General features: G+C 46.6%; 1 protein-coding gene across 1 annotated transcript in view; it reads left to right on the top strand.

Annotated features, from left to right (window-relative positions):
- NIPAL2 (NIPA like domain containing 2) overlaps positions 1 to 24,614 on the top strand; it is a 96,724-nt gene that overhangs the window by 56,836 nt on the left and 15,274 nt on the right. Inside the window, exons 5-6 of the mRNA XM_029062040.2 lie at positions 12,686 to 12,807; positions 17,067 to 17,163. Coding sequence (XP_028917873.1) covers positions 12,686 to 12,807; positions 17,067 to 17,163 — 219 coding nt within the window. The remainder of the gene's footprint in view (positions 1 to 12,685; positions 12,808 to 17,066; positions 17,164 to 24,614) is intronic.

The following is a 24,614-nucleotide window of genomic DNA, read 5'->3' as shown; positions in this document are numbered from 1 at the left end:
TCAAAGCGAGGGTTGGAACCTCAAAAGCCAGCTCTTCCGTCCCCTGCCTCCAAACAAGCCTGAACTTGAGCCATCCAAGGGAAATGATAGCCTCTCCCATTTTTAAAGCTCTCCACAGAAGTGCCTCAACCTCCCTCAGTTATAATAATACTAATAATTGTGGTATTTGTTAAGCGCTTACTACGTGACAGACACTGTACTAAGCGCCGGAGTGGATCCAAGCAAATCGGGTTGGACACAGTCCCCGTCCCACGTGGGGCTCACAGTCTCAACTCCCATTTTACAGTTGAGGTAACTGAGGCCCAGAGAAGTCAAGTGACCTACCCGAGGTCGTACAGCATACAAGTGGCAGAGCCGGGATTAGAACCGATGACCTTCTGGCTCCCGGGCCCGTGCTCTATCCACCACATCGTGGGCTCACACTTTTTATCCCCATTTTACAGATGAGGCAACTGAGGCACAGAGAAAATGGTGGTATTTGTGGTATTTGTTAAGCGCTTACTATGTGCAAAGCACTGTTCGAAGCGCTGGGGGATACAAGGTGATCAGGTTGTCCCACGTTCACCGTTTTACTCCCCATTTTACGGATGAGGTAACTGAGGCACAGAGAAGCTAAGTGACTTCCCCAAAGTCACACAGCTGGCAAGCGGCGGAGCCGGGATTCGAACCCATGAACTCTGACTCCCAAGCCCGGGCTCTTTCCACTGTGCCACGCTGCTTCTCTTGTGCCACGCTGCTTCTCTGTCCCCAAGGTCACAAAGCAGACAAGCGGTGGAGGGAGGATTAGAACTCCGGTCCTTCTGAGTCCCAGGCCTTTGCTTTAACTGCTAGGTCACGTGTTCAGAGCCTCACTTGGCCTACCCGTAGGATTTTCTGTTTCTCCTCCCTTGCGTCCTTCCTATTATATCCTTGAGAAACATCCAGATCTTCCTTTAAAAGCCTGTGTCTTTTACTTCACAGGTACTAAAACCGGGGGGAAAAAAGAACAAAATTAGCTAATTTCTTTCAGGGTTCGTGCATTTGAGCCCGTTCAAATTAAATTATCAGAATGTGAAAAGGAAAAGTAGAGTACTTATTTTTCCCTGCCTGAAGCAAGCAGGATTTGGGTTTTCTCTGTGGAACAAATGAAGATGTTCTGCCATGTGGAAACAAACTGGATTCATTCATTGCCAAGGATGGCTTGGGAGCTGTGGAGCTTTTCACTTTAAAGTCGTTGGCTCAAAGCTGACCCCGCGAAAGCAAGGAAACCAGTGTGACATCTCTGGCAGTTCAGGAACAGAAATAGGTGTTCATTCTGGTTCTCAGAGGGTTCGTGTCACTGTAAACCTTAATGGTGGAAAAAAATTGAGAATTTCACCCTGATCCCTCACAGAGGTCACGCCGAACTCTCTCCCGTCAGCTTTAAAACGCTCAATCCCCTTGCCCCCTCCTACCTCACCTCATTGCTCTCCTACTATAACCCAGCCCTCACACTCTGCCCCTCTAACTGCCAACCTTCTCACGGTACCTCGATCGCATCCATCTTGCTGCCGACCTCTTGCCCCCATCCCGCCTTTGGCCTAGAACGCCCTCCTGCTTCGGATCCGACAGACAGTTACTCTCCCCTTCTTCCAAGCTTTATTGAAGGCACATCTCCTCCCTGAGGCCTTCCCTGACTAAGCCTTCCTTTCCTCTTCTCGTACTCCCTCCCGGGTTGCCTTGACTTGCTCCCTTTATTCATCCTCCCAGCCCCACAGCGTCTATGTCCATATCTGTAACTTTATATATATTGACGTCAGATTTACCTGCTAGACTGTAAATTCATAGTGGGCAGGGAATGTGTCTGTTATGTTGTTATATTATACTCTCCCAAGCACTTAATACAGTGCTCTGTACAGTTAAGTGCTCAATAAATACAACTGACTGACTAACACCAAGTTCTCACCCTTTCGTTCCATTAACCAAACTAGGGTACCGGGGATTTACGGATACCTATTTGACGTTAGGCTTCGTCGTCGTCGTCGTCGTCTGTCAAAATGGCAGATTCGGTCAGCTTCTGGGTGCTCGACAGATGCAAACGATTATCCATAAATGGCTCCCTCCGGGCTGAGGGCCACTACTGAGAGCTGAAAGCTTGGGGACAAGTGGCAAAGGTCATCCAACCGAATTGAATAATAATAATTATAATTGTGACATTTGTTAAGCACTTACTATGTTCCAGGCGCTGTACAAAACGCTGGGGTGGATGCAAGCTAATCAGGTTGGACACGGTCCCTGTCCCATATGGGGCTCACAGTCTTAATCCCCATTTTACAGATGAGGTAACTGTGGCACAGAGAACTGAAATGACTTGCCCAAAGTCTCACACAGCAGACAGTGGTGGAGCTGGGATTAGAACCCAGCTTCTTCTGACTCCCAGGCCTGTGCTCTATCCATTAGGCCATGTTGTCCCTAGCGCGGGACAACAGACCTCCCCGACTCTTTGGATCAACAGGAAAGAGCCTTACTGATGTTGCAGATTTTCCGATTCCGGAAAGCCCCTAAGAAGGAATATAGTAATGATGATGATAATAGTGGTATTCGTTGAGCGTTTACTACGTGCCGAGCACCGTTCTAAGCGCTGGGGGAGATACAGGGTATTCAGGTTGTCCCACGTGAGGCTCACAGTCTTAATCTCCGTTTTACAGATGAGGTCACCGAGGCACGGTGAAGTTAAGCGATTTGCCCAAAGTCACACAGCTGACATGTGGCGGAGCCGGGATTAGAACCCACGACCCCCGAGTCCTAAACCCGTGCTCTTTCCCCTGAGCCACGCTGCCTCTCTATTTCCTGACTCCCATCTGTGGGATCCCAGCCAGTCTGGGGAGGTTCTTTCTCACTTCTCCCATCCTCAAGGTGCCAACGAGTTGGGGATCCCCATGCTGGAGGGGCCCTGTTCTGGGGGGAGGGGGCGGGTTATGGTATTTAAGTGCTAACTATGTGTCAAACACTGTTAGTACAGTGCAAGTGCTTAGTACAGTGCTCTGCACACAGTAAGTGCTCAGTAACTATGATTGAATCGAATGAAACAGTGTTCTAAGCGCTGGAGTAGATACAAATTAATTAGGTTAGACAGAGTCTTCGTCCCACATGGGGCTCACAGTCTAAGAACTCCTCACTCTGGGCTTCGAGGCTCTCCATCATCTTGCCCCTTCCTACCTCTCCTCCCTTCTCTCTTTCTACCGCCCACCCCCTCACCGTCCCTCGGTCTCGCCCATCCCGCCGTCGACCCCCGGGCCACGTCCTCCCGCCGTCCCGGAACGCCCTCCCTCCTCACCTCCGCCAAACTGATTCTCTTCCCCTCTTCAAATCCCTACTTAAAGCTCACCTCCTCCGAGAGGCCTTCCCAGACTGAGCTCCCCCCTTTTTCCCTCTGCTCCCTCTACCCCTCCCCTTCACCTCTCCGCAGTTCTCCCTCCTTTCCCTCTCCTCCTCCCCCTCTCCCGTCCCCCGTACTCGTCCGCTCGACTGTCTATATCTTCATCACCCTATTGATTTTGTTTAATGAGATGTACATCACCCTGATTCTATTGATTTGCCATTGTTTTTATGAGATGTTCTTCCCCTTGACTCTATTTATTGCCATTGTTCTTGTCTGCCTGTCTCCCCCGCATAGTCTGTAAGCCCGTCAGAGGGCAGGGACCGGCTCTATCTGTTGCCGATTTGTCCATTCCAAGCGCTTAGTCCAGTGCTCTGCACATAGTCAGCGCTCAATAAATACTATTGAATGAATGAGTAAGAAGGAGGGATAACAGGAGAACTGAGGCACAGTGAAGTGACTTGCCCAAGGCCACCCAGCAAACGAAGGAGACCTGAGTTCTAATTCCGACTCCGCTACTTACTGCTGTGAGATCTTGAGCAAGTCACTTCACTTCCTCTGTGCTTCAGTCCCCTCATCTGTAAAATGGGGATTCTGTGCCTGTTCTTCCTCCTACTTAGACTGTGAGCCCCTTATGGGTCCTGATAATCTTATATCTACCCCAGCACATAGAACAGTCTTTAGAAAATAATAAGAATAATAATTATTGTTATGGTATCTGTTAAGCACTTGCTATGTGCCAGGCACTATTCTAAGCACTGGGGTAGATACAAGGTAATCAGGTTGGACACAGTCCCCGTCCCACATAGGGCTCACTGTCTTAATCCCCATTTTGCAGATGAGGGAACTGAGGCACAGGTAAGTTAAGTGACTTGCCTAGGGTCATACAGCAGACGAGTGGTGGAACCGGGATTAGAACCCATGACCTTCTGACTCCCAGGCCCTTACTCTTATCTACTAGCGCATGCTGCTTCTACATACAGTATTTAACAATACCATAATGAGGGTAAATAATAACGATAATCATCAGTCATATTAGTAATATCATTGGGAAGCAGCATGGCATAGTGGCTAGAGCAGGGGCCTGGGAGGTATGAGCTTTAATCCTGGCTCTGCCACTTGTCTGCTGTATGACCTTGGGCAAGTCACTTCACCTCTCTGGGCCTCAGTTACCTCATCTGTAAAATGGGGATGGTGAACCCCCACTTGGGACAGGGACTGTGCCCAACCTGCTAATAATGTTGGTATTTGTTAAGCGCTTACTATGTGCAGAGCACCGTTCTAAGCGCCGGGGGAGATGCAGGGTCATCAGGTTGTCCCACGTGAGGCTCACGGTCTTAATCCCCATTTTACAGATGAGGAAACTGAGGCACAGAGAAGTGAAGTGACTTGCCCACAGTCACCCAGCTGACAAGTGGCAGAGTCAGGATTTGAACGCATGACCTCTGACTCCCAAGCCCGGGCTCTTTCCACTGAGCCACGCTGCTTCTCTGTGTCCGATTTGCCTGTATCCATCCCAGCGCTTAATACAGTGCCTGGCACACAGTAGCAGCTTAACAAATACTACAATTATTATTATTATTATTATTAAGTGCTTACCACGTCCAGAACACTGTATTAAGCACTTGGAAGAGTACACTACAACAGAATTGGTAAGAAAGCAGAGAACTTCTATTTCCCCATAGAGATCTTTTGGATTTTTTTGAGCTGCATTTTTATAATCAAGCTAGCAAACTATCAGTCACATTTATTGATTGCTTACTCTGTGCAGATCGCTGTACTAAGAACTTGGAAAATTACAAAGTAACAGAGTCGGGAGACATGTTCCCTGCCCACGACAAGCTATAGATAGTCTGTGAAGGCTATCGACCGGGAGAAATATTGTTGGTTTTATTGAATGCAAAAAACCAGGACTGCCTGGTGATTGATATAAGCTTGGTACTAAATCTATTTACACTATATTTGCTATGCCAACCCAAAATTGTTTGGCGTGAATTTTACAATTTAGAATGCTTTTTCCAGGGGCGGCAAGACGGGTTCGATTAATCGTCCCCAAGTTTCTTCCGGATATTCCAACTCGGTTTTTGTCCCCGTTTTAAAGAACAAGGTCTTGCTTTATAATGTGTACTAGATTCTTTCCTCAAAACGCCCCAATAAAAAATATTTTTTAGAAATTAGAGTCTGTCCAAAATGTCAAACTATGGTATTTTTCAGGTGCTTAATAGGTCCCGAGCACCGTGCTAAGTGTAGGAATAGAGACAAGAAATTTCTTATCCTTATCCTCAGTGGCATTTATTGAACGATTACTGTGAGCAGACTGCTCGGGAGAGTACAACAGAATCGGTTGACGTGTTCCCTTCCCACAGTGAGCTTACAGTCTGGGGCAGGTGGTGACGGACATTCATATAAATAAATAATTTTTAATATATCATTTATAGAATTTAAAAATAGGTACGTAATGAGACACAATCCCTACCCCACATGGGAGTTTACAGTCTAAAAGAAAGGGAAAGCAGGTATCTCGTCGTCATTTTACAGATGAGGAAACTGAGGCACCAAGGTTGCTGAAGAGCAACCAGCGAGTAAATGGCAGAGCGGGAAGCAGCGTGGCCTAGTGGCAAGTCTCTTAACTTCTCTGGGCCTCAGTTACCTCATCTGTAAAATGGGGAGGAAGTGGGACAACCTGATTATCCTGTGTGTACCCCAGCGCTTAGAACAGTGCGCGGCACATCGTAAGCGCTTAACAAATACCAGCATTATCAGTGGCTAGAGCACAGCCCCGGGAGTCGGAGGACCTGGGTTCTGATCTCTGCTCCACCGCATGTCTGCTGTGTGACTTTGGGAAAGTCCCTTCACTTCTCCGTGCTTCAGTTATTTTGTAGAATTAAGACTCTGAGCCCCATGTGGGACAGGGACTGTGTCCCACCTGATTACCTTGAATAATAATAATGGTGGGGTTTGTTAAGTGCTTACTATGTGCCAAGCACTGTTCTAAGCACTGGGGGGATACAAGGTGATCAGGTTGTCCCACATGGGGCTCACGGTCTTCTTCCCCGTTTTCCAGATGAGATAACTGAGGCCCAGAGAAGTTTAGTGACTGCCCCCAAAGTCACACAGCCGACAAGCGGCGGAGCTGGGATGAGAACCCATAATCTCTGGCTCCCCAGCCCGGGCTCTTTCCACTGAGCCACGCTGCTTCATCTACCCTAGTGCTTAGAACAGTGCTTGGCCCATAGTAAGCACTTAACAAATACGACAATTATATATATTATTATTACTACTGTTATTGGAGACCAGGTCTCATGGCTTGCAGTCTTGAATTCTTTAGAGTTGTCCATGCTGCCTTACACAATACTGGGAATCTGCAGTATTAAGGGAAGAAGAAGTGTTTTTCACAAAGTAAGCACTAATCCCCCTTCTCAGGGTGGCACCTGGAGAGTTCCCAGTCCTCTACCAGTCTCGGCTATGGGAGGGAGAGTCGAGCGGAGGCCCGTCCATTCCATGCCTAGCTTGGCTAGCGAGTGGCAGGCCATCTGCTACAAGTCAAAACTCCCCTGTGCTGGGCGGCAGCGGCACGGGAGAGAGTCGAGGGGGGAGACTCAAGTTTTCTGCGTGGAAGAAGGCAGTGGTAAATCACTTTCTTATCTTCACCAAGAAAACTCTACGGAGACACCACCAGAACGATGGCAGATGGAGGTGGGCCGTTCCGAGACAGATGTGTCCATGGAGTCGCTATGGGTCGGAGACGACTCGACAGCCTAAGACGAGAATAATCATAATAATGTTGGTATTTGTTAAGCGCTTACTATGTGCAGAGCACTGTTCTAAGCGCTGGGGTAGACACAGGGGAATCAGGTTGTCCCACCGTGGGGCTCACCGTCTTCATCCCCATTTTACAGATGAGGTCACTGAGGCTCAGAGAAGTGAAGTGACTTGCCCACAGTCACACAACTGACAAGTGGTGGCAGGGCTGGGATTCGAACCTATGACCTCTGACTCCAAAGCCCGGGCTCTTTCCACTGAGCCACGCTGCTTCTAGCACTAATCCATCATATTTATTGAGCGCTTACTGTGTGCAGAGCACTGTACCAAGTACCTGGGAGAGTAAAGAATAACCGAGTTAAATTTATCTGCTAAGGTGTCCAGTTGACTGAACTGAATTGCTACATATTTTCAGCAAAATAATCCAATTCTGCTCTTTTCAGTCATTCCACAGTAAATAAAACTGTGGCATTTGTTAAGCGCCCACTATGTGCCAAGCACTGTTCTAAGCGCGGGGTGATACAAGGTGATCAGGTTGTCCCACGTGAGGCTCACAGGTTTCATCCCCATTTGACAGATGAGGTAACTGGGGCCCAGAGAAGTGAAATGACTTGCCCGAGGTCACACAGCTGACTAGCGGCAGAGCCGGGATTAGAACCCGTGACCTCTGACCCCCAGGCCCGCGCTCTTTCCACTGAGCCACGTCGCTACTGAGCACCAACTGTATAGCAGTTGACTATTAGTAGATCAGTGGTATTTTTCGAACGCTACTCCGTGCAGAGCACTGTACTGGGGACCTGGGAGACTGTAAAAAAATAAGTGGACACAATCCTTGTCCTCAAGGAGCTTACACTATAGCTACAGTGATAGACTTGAAAAGAAATTACAGGTAGGGGAAGTAACCAAGTATGAACATAGGTACGTAAGTGTTTTGGGAAGCGGCGTGACCCAGCGGAAAGAGCACGGGCCTGGGAGTCAGAGGAGCTGAGTTCTAATCCCCGTCCTACCACTTGTCTGTGCTGTGACCTTAGGCAAGTCACTTAATTTCTCCGCCTCAGTTCCCTCTCTTGCAAAACGGGGATTCAATGTCTTCCCCACCACCACCACACTTAGACTGTGAAGACGTGATTATCTTGTATCTAATCCAGCACTCAGTACAGTGCTTGGCAATAGTAAGCACATGAAGAGCATAATTATTAATTATTATTACTTTGGGTGTGGGGCGAGTGCCCAAGTGCTTAAAGCTCATCTCCTCCGAGAGGCCTTCCCAGACTGAGCTCCCCCTTTTCCCTCTGCTCCCCCTCTACCCCCCTTCACCTCCCCTCAGCTAAGCCCTCTTTTCCCCCCTTTCCCTCTGCTCCTCCCCTCCCCTCAGCACTGTGCTCGTCCGCTCTACTGTATATATTTTCATTACCCTATTTATTTTGTTAATGAGATGTACATCCCCTCGATTCTATTTATTTGCTATTGTTTCAATGAGCTGTTCATCCCCTCGATTCTATTTATTGCTATTGTTCTTGTCTGTCCGTCTCCCCCGATTAGACTGTAAGCCCGCCAAAGGGCAGGGACTGTCTCTGTTACCGATTTGTCCTTTCCAAGCGCTTAGTACAGGGCTCTGCACATAGTAAGCGCTCAATAAATACTATCGAATGAATGAATGAATAAGTGCTAAGGGGGCAAATAGTCTAACTGCTTGCTAGATGCTTGGGAAAGGAGAGTGAAGGTTAAAGACACGATCCCTGCCCTCGAGCTGAGAATCTGTTAGGGGAACAGGCAAAATACACAAAATAATACAAATAAATCAATCAATGGTATTTATTTAGCATCTGCTTTGTGCAAAGCATTCTTAATTGTTCAGTGTCCTAGCTTTGAGACTTTGCTAACCTCAGAGTATCTACAGCGGGAGGGTCATGTGAGGAGAATGAAGAACAGGATAACCAAACAACCGCGGTAAAAAGTGTTGAAATTAGGAGAGCCGAAAATGAGAACTAAAAAAACGAGGAGGAAATTGGAATTTTTTGGGGGGGGTGGTATTTTTGTCAGTATTTGTTAAGCACTTACTATGTGTCAGACACTGTGCTAAAGCTCTGGGGTACGTTAGTTGGGTCAGACCCAGTCCCTGTCCCGCACGGGGCTCACAATCTGAATAGGAGGGAGAACAGGTGTTATGACCCTGTATCTGCCCCAGCGCTTAGAACGGTGCTCTGCACATAGTAAGCGCTTAACAAATACCAACATCGTTATTATTAACTTCTCTGTGCCTCAGCCTCCTCATTTGCCAAAAGGGGATTCAGCGCCTGTTCTCCCTCCCACATAGGGGCCTGATTATCTTGCATCTACCCTGGCACTCAGTACAGAGCTTGGCGATAGTAAGCACATAACGCTACAATTATTAATTATTATTATTTTGGGTGCGGGGGTGAGTTCCCAAGTGCTATCAGGGGGTGAATAGTTGCTTGAGTCTGCTTGCTAGATGCTTGGGAAAGGAGAGTGAAGGTTGCTTGGGTATAAGTGCCTGCTAGAAATTCGGGAAAGGACACACAGCAAGCAGTTGGCGGAGCTGGGACTAAGGGACAAGGTAAAACAAAGCCTCAGACAGTGTGGCATCCCAGCTGAAATCTGGGACTCAGTTGTCAGGGATAGACCAGCGTGGCCTAGTGGGACGAGCACGGGCCTGGGAGTCAGAGGACCTGGGTTCTGATCCCGGCTCGGCCGACTGTCTGCCGTGCGACCTTGGGAGAGTCACTCGATTTTTCTGTACCTCGGTTAACTCATCTGTAAACTGGGGATTAATGATAATAATAATAACGATGGTATTTAATAATAACGTCGGCATTTGTTAAGCGCTTACTACGTGCAGAGCGCTGTTCTGAGCGCTGGGGTAGATACAGGGTAATCAGGTTGTCCCCCGTGAGGGAAGATGAGGGAACTGAGGCACAGAGAAGTTAAGTGACTTGCCCACAGTCACACAGCTGACAAGTCGCAGAGTGGGGATTCGAACCCATGACCTCTGACTCCCAAGCCCGGGCTCTTTCCACTGAACCACGCTGCTTCCCTATTTGTTAAGCGCTTGCTATGTGCCGAGCACTATTCTAAGTGCCGAATAAGACTGTGAGCCCTGGGTGGGATGGGGACTGTGCACAACCCAATCATCTACCCTAATCCTTAGTACAGTGCCAGGCGCGTAGTAAGAGCTTAACAAACCCAACAATCACTATTATCATCATTATCATTACTGTTAAGAAAGCATCTTAAATGCTCCGTAAGAAACAGTGACTCTCCCCACCTACAGAGCCTTATCGAAGGCCCGTCTCCTCCAAGAGGCCTTCCCAAACTAAGCCCCACTTTTCCTCCTCTCCCACTCCCTTCTGCGTCGCCCTGACACGCTCCCTTTGCTCTTCCCACCCCTCTCAGCCTCACGGCACCTATGTGCCTATCTGTCATTTTAATTATTTGGGTTGATGTCTGTCTCCCCCCGAAAGCTTGTCGTGGGCAGGGGATGTCACTGTTTATTGCTGTATTGTATTTTCCCAAGAGCTTAGTACAGAGCTCTGCACAGGGTAAGCGCTTAATAAATACGATTGAATAAATGAATGAATGAAAGACTGAAACAAGGCACAGAGAGGAGAAAGTCAAAAGAGCACCAGGCCCTGCAAACATCAACCAGGACAACAAACAAGAGACAGACGTTTTGTGTTTGCGTAATTGACCTTTCCAGCTCCTCTTGTACTCACAGGGAAATTTCACCATTAATGGAAGGAGGAGGTATTAGAGTGTAAAGAAATGTACACAAGTGATAGAGTGGCACGTGAATGCCCAAGTTCTCAGGTGGCATGGGAGAGCTAACGTGGCAGTTAGCGGGCGGCAGTATGAGATAATCAATCGATAGTATTTATTGAACTCTTACTGTGTGCAGAGCACTGTACTAAGCACCTGGGAGACTACAGTATAACGGCATAACAGACACAATTCCCTGCCCACAGAGAGCTTACAGGTTGGAAGGAGAGACAGATGTTAATATAAATAAATAAATAAATTACAGATATGTACATAAGTGCCGTGGGGCTGAGAGGGGGCCGGTGAATAATGGGAGCAAATCAGGGTGATGCAGGAAGGAGTGGGAGAAGAGGAAAGGAGGGCTTAGTGGAGGTCTCTTGGAGGAGACGTGCCCTCCAGAAGGCTTTGAAGCGGAGGACAGGGATCTTCTGTCAGATATGAAGAGGGAGGGTGTTCCGGGACAGAGACGGGATGTGGGTGAGGGGTTGGTGGAGAGATAGATGATAGAATATGGGTATACTCGTTTTGTTTTGTGGTCTCTCTCCCCCTTCTAGACCGTGAGCCTGTTGTGGGATAGGGATTGTCTTTCTCTCTTGCCAAATTGTACTTTCCAAGCGCTTAGTACAGTGCTCGGCACACAGTAAGTGCTCAATTAATATGATTGAATGAATGAATGAATAAATAGATAGATAGTTCGATAGAAAGAGTCAGGGAAGGCCTTCCGGAGGAGATGTGTTTTAAGAAGGGCCGATGGATGTTTGCAGTGTCTGGTGCTGTTTTTACTTTCACCTCTCCGTCCCTTGTTTCTTACGGAGCTTTTAAGTTGCTCCTTTCTTAATAACAATGATAATAAAGATGATGAATCTGGGGAGGCCATTGGCCTGCCAGAAGGGGAGGAGGAGGACGAGGAAGAGTTTGGTATCGGGAGAGATGAGAACGAGGCACAGTTAGTAGGTTAGTTTGAGAAGAGCAAAGTGTGTGTGTGCTGGGAAAGAGTGACACAAAAGTAGATAGGTAGAAAAGAAAAAAAATGAATGACTAAATAAGAGAATGTAAAATCAATAATAATAATAATAAATGTGGCATCTGTTAAGTGCTTACTCTGTGTCGAGCACTGTTCTAAGCACTGGGATAGATACAAGGTGATTGAGTTGGACACAGTCCCTGTCCCACATCGGGTTCACAATCTTAATCGCCATTTCACAGACGAGGCAACTGAGGCACAGAGAACTAAAGCGACTTACCCAAAATGACCCCGCAGACTCATGGCAGAGGCGGGATCAGAACCCAGGTCCTGCTGACTCCCAGGCCCGTGCTCTATCCACTCCTTCCCCTGTGAATATTTCCCTTCTTCCCCTTCCTTTCCCAAAAAGAAACGTTAAAGGACGAAGCGTCCTGGCGGCTACTGTTCCCATTATACATCACCTTGATTCTATTTATTTGCTATTGTTTTAATGAGATGTTCATCCCCTCGGTCCTATTTATTGCCATTGTTCTTGTCCGTCCGTCTCCCCCGATTAGACTGTAAGCCCGTCACTGGGCAGGGACTGTCTCTATCTGTTACCGATTTGTCCATTCCAGGCGCTTAGTCCAGTGCTCTGCACATAGTAAGCGCTCAATAAATACCATTGAATGAATGAATGAATTATACCTGTTGCCGTCAAAAGGACTTCAGCTTGCGTGGGCTGTCATTTAAACACCTTTGACGGGCGGTATTGATTTGGGGAGAGGTAACTGGGAAGTGGGATTTGCAGTGGCTGAGAGTGTGGGTTGTTTCAATTTTGTTTCTCTCTCCAATTTTATTTGCAGGTGTGACCCTGACAATTGCAGGGCTGTATTTATTGGTGACTTTTGCTCCAACTATAACTCAGGACATCACGGCAAGAAAAATACAGACTTCCTTCGTTAGCTGGCAGTTTCTGGTCTATGTGGTAAGAGATCTTCATATCTGTCTATCGATCTGTACACAATATGTACGGGATTTGTTATAATAATGTTGGTATTGGTTAAGCGCTTACTATGTGCAGAGCACTGTTCCAAGCGCTGGGGGAGATACAGGGTCATCAGGTTGTTCCACTTGAGGCTCACAGTTAATCCCCATTTTACAGATGAGGTAACTGAGGCACAGAGAAGTGAAGTGACTTGCCCACAGTCACTCAGCCGACAAGTGGCGGGGCCGGAATTCGAACCCGTGACCTCTGACTCCCAAGCCCGGGCTCTTTCCACTGAGCCACGTACAGATGAGGGAACTGAGGCAGAGAGAAGTGAAGTGCCTTGCGCAAGGTCACGCCTATTCACAAAGAGAGGAGTTTGCAGAGTTTATCTGCCCAGTAGTGGTAACGATATGGATTAGGCAGTTATAATGTGCTGCGGAAAGGTACAAGGGGATTGAATCGCACACAGTCCCAGCCCATGTGGGGCTCACAGTCTAAAACAGGGAAAGGGAGGAAGGAAGGGAGCTTAGGACAGAGTCGCAAGGCAACCTCTTGGGTGCCATTACTGTCTCGCTAAGAGAAATTGAGTGTGAATGAGCCTTGGGATTGGCTGGAAACCAACCCTGAGAGTTGCACTGTAGCGCAAACCAGAAATGAGCTAGAGAAGCAGCGTGTCTCAGTGGAAAGACCACGGTCTTAGGAGTCAGAGGTCGTGGGTTCGAATCCCGGCTCCGCCGCCTGTCAGCTGTGTGACTTTGGGCAAGTCACTTCTCGGTGCCTCAGTTGCTTCATCTGTAAAATGGGAAATAAGACTGTGAGCCTCAAGTGGGACAACCTGATTACCCTGTATCTACCCTAGTGCTTAGAACAGTGCTCGGCACATAGTAAGCACTTAACAAATACCAACATTAATTAGTAGTAGTAGTAGTATTTTTTGAGCACCCACTTGGCACAGTGCACTTCCACTAGGTGCTTAGAAAGTGGAGAAACGGGGGGACCTAGTAAAAAGAGCGCAGGCCTGGGAATCAGAGGACCCAGGTTCTTTCATTCATTCAATCGTATTTATTGACCGCTTACTGTGTGCAGAGCACTGTACTAAGCACTTGGAAAGTACAATTTGGCAACATATAGAGACAATCCCTACCCAACAACAGGCTCATAGTTTAGAAGGGGGAGACAGACAACGAAACAAGTAGACAGGCATCAGTGGCATCAAAATAGATAAATAGAATTATAAATATGATAAAGAGAATTATGGATATGTAAATAAAATTATGGCTATATAAATAGAATTGTAGATATAATCCCGGTTATAATCCCGGGTTCCAATCCCGGCTCTGCCACTTGCCTGCCCTGTGACGCTGGGACGTGCCACTCGTCTGTCGTGTGGCCTTGGCCAAGTCACTTGGCTTCTCTGGGCCTCAGTTAACTCTCAGTAAAATGAGGATTAAGACTACTAGACTGTGTCCAACTTGATTATCTTGTGTCTACACCGGCGCTCAGTACAGTTCCTGGCACATAGTAAGCACTTAATATCACTTAAGAAACCACACACACAGCACAGTAGCTAAAGAAAGAGTCGTGCCCCTGTGGGCAACATCGAATGCCGGGTTTGAACGATAGTGTAAATTCACCTTAATGTGGGGTTCTGTCGCAGCGTAAACCCTCATTATAGGAGAGTTGGGAAGTGGTCGTATGCAATTCGAAGATGTAATTTCAAATATGTGGGATTACTGAATATACATATTCAAATACATTTAGTTTTTCGAGCCTTAAAAAAGTCTTTTTAATACATTGTTTTCATTCACCAAATCAAAGCCTCTAAAAGGAGATTGATTCCCCTTGATTCATTTGCTCTACTTTATGATCAGGAAATAGCTCCAAACTGGGCTTCAGAAGACATTAATTGTTTCTGTCCATCTAGGTTGTAAGAATAGGCAACACATAATTCACTGCTCCCGAGGGAAATAGGACCAAGGAAGGACAATTCATACTGAAAGTAGTTTTCTACCTGCTGGGCTTTGATTCAATTTGTACTAATTTGCTCTTTGGGCAAAATGGAAATGAATTTGGGCTTTCATATCTTCAGATAGAAATCACTGTGGATGAGAATTAAATAGAATTCATCCTGATTACTCATTGTTGACACCCAAATACACTCACTGAGAAATAGATTCTGTGGAGTTTTTTCTCCCCATGTATTTCAAAGGAGAAACAGTGTTTAGCTGCAGTAATCTGGTTGGCAATTTACCCTTCATTATTATACCAGAGACATAGCACTGAAGTGTTACTAAATTACTGCAGTGCCTATCGTTAGTAACAGGCTGAGAAAATTATTCCCATAAAACTAATGTTTTTCACAAAAGGGCTCATTAGACGATGGGATAGATGTAGCAGTAATAATAGCATTTATTGGATCCTTACTGGATGCAGTGCGCTGTACTAAGCACTTGGAAAATATAAAGCAAAGAAATGACACGTACCTAGTGGAAAGAGCACACGCCTGGGGGTTAGAGGGCCTGGATTCCAATTCCAGCTCTGCCACATGTCCGCTGCGTGACCTTGGGACAGTCACCGAGCGAAGGAGTGTCGCTCAGTGGAAAGAGCCCGGGCCTGGGAGTCAGAGGTCATGGGTTCGAATCCCGGCTCTGCCACTTGGCAGCTGTGTGACTGTGGGCAAGTCACTTCACTTCTCTGGGCCTCAGTGACCTCATCTGTCAAATGGGGATGAAGACTGTGAGCCTCACGTGGGACGACCTGATTACCCTGTATCTACCCCAGCGCTTAGAACAGTGCTCTGCACCTAGTAAGCACTTAACAAATATCAACATTATTATTATTGTTCTCTGTGTCTGTTACCCCATCTGTAAAATGCAAATTACATCCTACTCCTTCCTACTTAGACGGGTGAGCCCTATGTGGGTCAGGCACTGTGTCCAACCTGATTAACTTCTATCTACCCCAGCACTTAGAACAGTGCTTGTTACAAAGTAAGGGCTTAGCAAATACCATTAAGTAATCATTCTAATTATTTTTATGAAATTAACCCACTAAAATGAAAATTTTTCTTGAGCAGGGAACATGTCTAACATTCTATCGTACTCTCCCAAGAGCATAGTAGTCGTCTGCACACAGTAAGCACTCAATAAATACCGATTGATTGATTTTTTTTAATGATAAGGACTTTACTCTGTGCCAGGCCCTGAACTAAGCACTGGGATAGATACGAGCTAATCAAGTTGGACCCAGTCCCTGCCCGACATGGGGCTCAAAGTCTTAATCTCCATTTTACAGATGAAGTACTGAGGCATAGAGAAGTGAAGCGACTTGCCCAAGGGCACACAGCAGGCAAGCGGCGGAGCTGGGATTAGAATCCATGACCTTCTGACTCCAAGGCCCGTGTTCTATCCACTAGGCCACGCTGCTTCTCAATCAATCGATTGATCGATCTAAGATAGAGAGCACGGCATTAAGAACTGAGAGATTTTCAGTGCTCTTCTCAGCTCTCCATGACTGAGAGCCGTGACTCCAAATGAATCCCTTAACTTTGTGACTAGATGAGTTCTGATATTTGTTTGAGCATTCAATTTCATTTCTTCTGATTCCACCGCTTGCAAACATTTCTATGTCTATCTCTCCCATTAAGACATAGAGCACAACTTGGGTGTCTGTTGCATTTCCCAAGTATTTAGTACACACGTTGCACAGAGTGGGTACACAATCAATACCATTATTGTTACTCTTATTAACTGCTCAGAACCCTGGTTTTCCTACTTGTAAACCGGTGACACGATTAAGTAACTGCTTCCCCCTCACCATTGCTGTGGCAAGCTACTTGGAAATCATATCCCTTCGTCGGAAAAATGGCGTCTCTTGAGACCACCTCTGGTAGAAACAGCGCTTGAGGGGTGAGGAATGAAATAGTGGAACTTCTAAATTTTACATATGGGAATGTGTCTGACAACGTTATTTCCTTTGGGGATATCGAAGAACAGATGGTACAAGTCAAAATTAGAATTCGAGAGATTCATAAATATTAGTCTGTAGCTTTACTTAAGAGCAGGACAATGTGTGAATGGAATACTTTGATAGCTTAAACGACAGGACGGTGTTTATAGTTAAAGCAGCTTAATGAAGCCTCTTCGCTTTGAATCATCTTTGCAGATTGTGTTGCAAAGCTTAGGTGAGAAATGTGACATTTTAAAGCGTTTTTGTGCGTCTTAACAATTTAGTCCCTTTTTAATTTTCATTTCCAGATTTTAGAAATAATAGCATTCTGCGTCCTCCTATATTTCTATAAAAGAAAAGGTTTGAAGCACATTGTCATTTTGCTAATGCTTGTGGCACTTCTAGGTAAGAACCTGTTATTCGGTGTTTATTCTCTATCCCTTCCTTGCTCTCATTTCACATATTTAACTTTTATCGATATTTTCGGGGAGTACATTTGAAGGAATTCTCCAGTGTCTCTGATCATTCAATATTCTATGCTGCTTAGGAGCAAAAAATCCCGCGATAAAGCTTTGATTATCCATCATCTCCAGTGACAGTTGGTAAGAATAATAATAATAACGGTGGTATTAGTTAAGCACTTGCCATGTCCCAAGCAATCAATCAGTGGTATTTACTGAGTGCTTACTATGTGCAGAGCACTGGAATAAGTGCTTAGGAGAGTACAGTATAGCAGAGTTGATAGACAGTATTCCCTGCCAATGACAAGCTTACAGTCAAGAGGGGGAGAAAAGTACTAAGCTCTGGCTTAACTACAAAATAACAATAATAATAATGTTGGTATTTGTTAAGCGCTTACTATGTGCAGAGCACTGTTCTAAGCGCTGGGGTAGACACAGGGGAATCAGGTTGTCCCACGTGGGACTCACAGTCTTAATCCCCATTTTACAGATGAGGTAACTGAGGCACAGAGAAGCGAAGTGACTTGCCCACAGTCACACAGCTGACAAGTGGCCGAGCCGGGATTCGAACCCATGACCTCGGACTCCAAAGCCCGTGCTCTTTCCACTGAGCCACGCTGCTTCTCAGTCTGGTTCCATGTGGGCTCAGAGTCCAAGTAGGAGTCTAAGTAGGAGGGAGAACAGGTATCGAATCCCAATTCTGCAGATGAGGAAACTGAGGCACAAAGAAGTGACGTGACTTGCCCACGGTCACACATCAGGTAAGTGGTAGAGAGTGGTAATTAGTTCATTGAGAAAAAAATGCAAGCTCAGGTATTTGCCAATCGGTAACCTGATTGTCCATCGATGATTTAGGGATTTTTGTCTTTTCATACACAGATGAGAAGCGGCAAGCCCAGTGGACAGAGCATAAGCCTGAGACTTAGGTTCTGACCCTGGCTCCACCACTTGGCACTGCGTGACCTTGGAAAAGTCATTTAGCTTCTCTGTGCTTGAGTTACCTTATCTGCAAAATGGGGATTAAGACTGTGAGCCCCAGGTGGGCTATGGACTGTGTCCAACCTGATTAGCTTGTACCTACTCCAGCGCTTAGTAAAATGCATGGTACGCAGTAAGTGCTTAACAAATACCGTTTTTAAAAAATTTGATACTATTGATCGGGGAAAGTGTCTGTTAATTCTACTGTATTATATTCGCCCAAGTGCTTAGTACAGTGCTCTGTACATAGTAATTGCTCCATAAATACTCTTGATTGATTATTGTTTTTTGGAACAAAATAGAGCTCCTGCACATAAACTTGGATAAATACCATCCTTCCCGTCTCTCAGGCCCGCAATCTCGGTGTCATCCTTGACTCGTCCCTCTCGTTCACCCCACACATCCTATCCGTTACCGAGACCTGCCGGTTTCACCTCTACGATATCGCCAAGATCCTCCCTTTCCTCTCCACCCAAACGGCTACCTTACTGTTGCGGGCTCTCGTTATATCCCGGCTAGACTACTGTGTCAGCCTTCTCTCTGACCTCCCTTCCTCCTCTCTCGCCCCGCTCCAGTCTATTCTTCACTCCGCCGCCCGGCTCATCTTCCCGCAGAAACGATCTGGGCATGTCACTCCCCTTCTTAAACAACTCCAGTGGTTGCCCATCGACCTCCGCTCCAAACAAAAACTCCTCACTCTAGGCTTCGAGGCTCTCCGTCACCTTGCCCCTTCCTACCTCTCCTCCCTTCTCTCTTTCTACCGCCCACCCCGCACGCTCCGCTCCTCCGCCGCCCACCTCCTCGCCGTCCCTCGGTCTCGCCCATCCCGCCGTCGACCCCCGGGTCACGTCCTCCCGCGGTCCCGGAACGCCCTCCCTCCTCACCTCCGCCAAACTGATTCTCTTTCCCTCTTCAAAACCCTACTTAAAAATCACCTCCTCCGAGAGGCGTTCCCAGACTGAGCTCCTCTTCCCCCTCTACTCCCTCTGCCATCCCCCCTTTACCTCTCCGCAACTAAAGCCTCATTTTCCCCTTTTCCCTCTGCTCCTCCACCTCTCCCTTCCCATCCCCACGGCACTGTACCCGTCCGCTCGACTGTATATATTTTCGTTACCCTATTTATTTTGTTAATGAATTGTACATCGCCTCGATTCTATTTAGTTGCCATCGGTTTTTACGAGATGTTCTTCCCCTTGACGCTGTTTATTGCCATCGTTCTCGTCTGTCCGTCTCCCCCGATTAGACCGTGAGCCCGTCAGACGGCAGGGACCGTCTCTATCTGTTGCCGACTTGTTCATCCCAAGCGCTTAGTACAGTGCTCTGCACATAGTAAGCGCTCAATAAATACTATTGAATGAATGAATAAATAGCAGCATGACTCAGTGGAAAGAGCCCGGGCTTGGGAGTCAGAGGTCGTGGGTTCTAATCCCAGCTCGGCCACTTGTCAGCTGTGTGACTTTGGGCGAGTCACTTAACTTCTCTGGGCCTCAGCGACCTCATCTGTAAAATAGGGATCGAGACTGTGAGCCCCAAGTGGGGACAACCTAATTACCTTGTATCTATCCCAGCGCTTAGAACAGTGCTTGGCACATAGTAAGCGCTTAACAAATGCCAACATTATTATTACATCTCTTCCTCGCAAGTCTCTGAATCATTGCTAACCTCACCAACTCTGAAATTCTACTCTCATGCCACCCAACCCCTCACCCCTCCACCCCTCAAAACTGTCCTTCCCACAATAAGAACTCAGATTTCCAGACTTCCTCCTCTTAACCCTACCTCTCTCCCCCCCATGCAGTCTTGCCCTTCCTCTTGCTTCCAAGACATCTCCACATGGATATCCTGCCGATACCTTAAACTCAATATGTTTAAAACTGAAACTGTGATCTCCTTTTTTAAAAATAGTATTAGTTAAGTGCTTTCTACGTACCAGGCACTGTTCAAAACGCTGGGGCAGATACAAGGTTATCAGGTTGTCCCACATGGGGCCCACTGGCTCAGTCCCCATTTTACAGATGAGGTAACTGAGGCACAGAGATGTGAAGTGACTTGTCTAGAGTCACACCGGGATTAGAACCCACGGCCTTTGACTCCAAAGCCTGTGCTCTTTATCTGCTGTCTTGATCATTTTTGTAAAAAATGATGTTCTGTACATGCCTTTCCCCTTCTCAAAAAAATCTCCAATTGTTACCTAGTTCCCTCTCTCACATTAAACAGAAACTCAGTCAATCAGGGTGCTCACCATTATGCGCACTGACTGCTTAGGAGGGTAAAATCAATCACTGTGGTATTTATTGAGTGTTTACTGTGTGCAGAGCACTGTACTAAACTCTTGGGAGAGTATAATATAAGAGAGTTGGTAGACATATCCATCTTGCAGATGAGGGAACAGAGGCACAGAGAAGTGAGGTGACTTGCCCGCAGGCACACAGCTGACAAGCCGATTAGACCGTAAGCCCGTCAAAAGGCAGGGACCGTCTCTATCTGTTACCGATTTGTACATTCCAAGCGCTTAGTACAGTGCTCTGCACATAGTAAGCGCTTAATAAATACTATTGAATGAATGAATACTCAGTACAGTGCAATATCATACAATACAGTTGATAGAGTTTCTGCTCTCTAGGTGCTAACAATCTATGTGCACTTGTGTACATATATTTAAATTATATATTAAGTACTTATTCGTATTAACGTCTCTCTCCCCCGCTACACTGTAAGCACGTCATGGACAGGGAATGCGTCTGCTAATTCTGTTGTACTGTACTCTCCCAAGTGTTTAGTACAGTGCTCAGAACGTCGTAAGTGCTCAGTAAATACTATTGATTGATTGTGCATACCTGCACTGGGGATAGGGAGAGGGTGAACATCAAAATGCTTAAGGAGCATTGACTTAAATGCAGAGGTGATGCAGAAGGGAGGAAGAGTAAAGTGAGGAGAAGAGAGATGAGTCTTTGGCATTGCAGAAGGGAGGGAGAATAAGGTGGGGAATTGAGAGGTTAATCAGGGAAGACTTAATAATAATGTTGGTATTTGTTAAGCGCTTACTATGTGCAGAGCACTGTTCTGAGCGCTGGGGTAGACACAAGGGAATCAGGTTGCCCCACGTGGGGCTCACAGTCTTCATCCCCATTTTACAGATGAGGTAACTGAGGCCCAGAGAAGTTAAATGACTTGCCCAAAGTCACACAGCTGACGAGTGGCAGAGCCGGGATTCGAACCCATGATCTCTGACTCCCAAGCCCGGGCTCTTTCCACTGAGCCACGCTGCTTCTCTGGTAAAAAGCATAAGGTCCTTCTTAGCAGACTTCTTCAGAAAAATTCTGCAGTTTAACCAATCTTGGATAACCTCTGATGAGCCCCCTTCTTATTTTAATGACTTTTTTTGGTATTAATGTCTGTCTCCCCCTCGACGGTCAGCTCGCTACGGGCAGGGAACGTGTCTGCTAATTTTGTTGTAGCGTTCGCTCCCAACCACTTAGTACAGTGCTATGCACTTAGTAAGCACTCAGTAAATATGATTGATTGATTGATTGATAGGAGAGCTTTGAAAAGAGGGAAAAAGGTAGTCTGTCAGATTGGAAGCGGGAGAAAGTTCCAGGCAGGAGGGACGGAGGGCACGAGCAAGGGGTTGAAGGTGAGGGAGAAGAGATGGGGCACAGTGAGTAGTCTGGCGATAGAGGAGGAAAGTGTGCAGACTGCACTGTTAGTGAGAGACAAGCGAGAGCTGACTGAATGCCTTAAAGCTGACGGTGGGGAGTTTCCGTTTGATGCCGAGATGGATGGACAACTATTTCAGCTCTCTGAGGATTGGGAAGATGTGCACAGGATGATTTTTTTAGTTAAATCATCTGGGCAGCAGAGTGAAGTATGGTCTGGAGGAGGGAGAGGCTGGAGACAGGGAGGTCAGCAAGGAAGCCGATGCAGTAGTCGAGATGGAAAAGGACAAGTGGTTGGACCAGTGAGGTAATAGCTTAGTCGGAGCGGGAAGGCCAGATTCTAGAAATGTGGTGAAGCTAGAATCGACCGGATTCTGTAACAGAGTGACTATGCCGATTGAGTGAGAGAGATGAGTCTCAAAATCACAGGCTTTCTTATGGTATTTGTTAAGCGCTTACCATGTGCCAGGCACTGTTCTAAGCGCTGGGGTAGATACAAGCTAATCAGGTTGGACAAAGTCCCCGTCGGACATATGGTGGCTACTGTGATGGGAAAGTCTGGTGGTGATGCCTACAGCTATGGCAAAGTCGAGGGGAGGACAAATTGTGAGTGGGAAGGTGAGTTCTGTTCTGGACGTAATACATTTGAAGAGTTTGAGGGACATCCAAGAAGAGGTGTCCCAAAGGCAGGAGGAAAGGTGAGATTGCAGAAAATCAATCAGTGATGTTTATTGAGCGTTTACTGTGTGCAGAGCACTGTTCTAAGTTCCTGGGAGGGTACAAATAACACCAGACACGTTCCCTGCGCACAGGGAGCTTACACTCTACGGGAGCCTACAGTCTAGAAGCTCAGAGGTTGGGACTGGAGAGGTAGATTTGGGAGTTAGCCTCTTAGAGATGGTGGTTGAAGCTATGGGAGCAAATGAGTTCTCCAAGAGAGTGGGTGCAGATGGAGAATAGAAGAGGAGCCAGACCTGAGCCTCGAGGGACCTCCACAGTTGGGGCTTGAGAGGCAGAAGAGGAGTTTGTGAAAAAGACCGAAGAGGAGCAACTGAACCAGGAGAGGACAGGGTCAGTGAAATTTCAGACTAGTGGTTTTGAGACACCCATCATCAGTAATGGTATTTACCGAGTGCTTACGAGAGTGCAATGCTGTAAATAGTTGATAGGGCTTGCCCTCATCGTGCTTCCAATCCAGTTGGGAAGATGAACATTAAAGTAAATAAATGAACAATAAATTAAACCGGAAAATGAATAAAAAATTAATTAAAATTAGGGAAAGCATCAAAATGCAATGATGTGTACAACAGTGCTGTTGAGTACCTACTTACTTAGCGGGTATGGACTCGAGTGCATAGGTGAACCAGTAGGGAGAGAAAATAGGGTGGTAAAATGAGAGGTTATTCAAGGGAGGCTTCCTGGAGGAGTGTGATTTTTAAAAGGGTTTTGAAGATGGGGATGGTAGTGACCCGTCGGATATGAAGGGAGTTCCATGCAGTGGGGGGGGGGGGGGGGGCAAGAGCAAAATGTTAAAGGTAAGAGAGATGAGATCCAGACACGGTGAGTCGCCACCTCCCTCTCTTTGCCCTTCCCAAGATTATCTCTTCACTTTGCCTCAAAAATAATAATAATAATAATAATGTCATATGTTAAGCGCTTACTGCGCTTAACAAATACCAACATTATCATTATTATGTGCAAAGCACTGTTCTAAGTGCTGGGGAAGATACAAGGTGTTCAGGTTGTCTCACATGGGGCTCCCAGTCTTAATTCCCATTTTATAAATGGGGCAACTGAGGCCCAGAGAAGTTAGGTGACTTGCCCAAATTCACACAGCTGACAAGCGGCGGAGCCGGGATTTGAACCCATGACCTCTGACTCCCAAGCCCGGGCTCTTTCCACTGAGCCACGCTGCTCATTCTCCATTCTCCTCTTACCAACCCCTCGCTCATTTGTTTCCTCCTGCCTAGGATCCCCTTCCGGCAAAGCCACTGAATCACAACTCTCTCCATATTCAACGTCTTCCTGAAATTTCACCTCCTCCAGGAACCATTTCCCAAATCATGTTTCCTCTCTAAAGGTCATTTCCTCCCAACTGTTACTTCAGCACCACCACACACATCCACAGTTTCATCTCTGCATTCTCTTTTTGGCCAAAATCTTTTTTGATTTTGTTTGAATCGGTTAGATGATAAACTCTTTCAGGGCAGGGATCCTGCCTTTTACCTCCATTGTATTTTACCAGATACTGAGCATAGAGCTCTGCAAATTCATTCATTCATTCAATAGTATTTATTGAGCGCTTACTAAGTGCAGAGCACTGCACTAAGCGCTTGGAATGTACAAACTGGCAACAGATAGAAGATGGGGTTTTTTTAAGGTATTTGTTAAGCACTTATTATGTGTCAAGCACTGTTCAATTCATTCAGTTGTATTTATTGAGCACTTAATGTGTGCAGAGCACTGTACTAAGCACTTGGGAGAGTACAATACAACAATAAACAGACACATTCCCTGCCCACACTAAGTGCTGGGGTAGATTCAAGTGAGTTAGATTGGACAAGGGTCCCTGTCCCACATGGGGCTCACAGTCTAAGTAGGAAAGGCAACAGGAGAACTGAGGCACAGAGAAGTTAAATGACTTGCCCAAGGTCACACAGCAAGCAATTAGAACCTAGGTCCACTGACTCCCAGGCCCGTGCTCTTTCCACTAGGCCATGCTGCTTCTCTACACTATGCTTAATAGGCTTTCTACTATGCG

This window comes from Ornithorhynchus anatinus, chromosome 4, assembly GCF_004115215.2.
Source record: "Ornithorhynchus anatinus isolate Pmale09 chromosome 4, mOrnAna1.pri.v4, whole genome shotgun sequence".
NCBI lineage: Eukaryota > Metazoa > Chordata > Mammalia > Monotremata > Ornithorhynchidae > Ornithorhynchus > Ornithorhynchus anatinus.
Note: the sequence above shows the minus strand (reverse complement) of the source record. Positions and strands in the feature narration are given on the sequence as shown.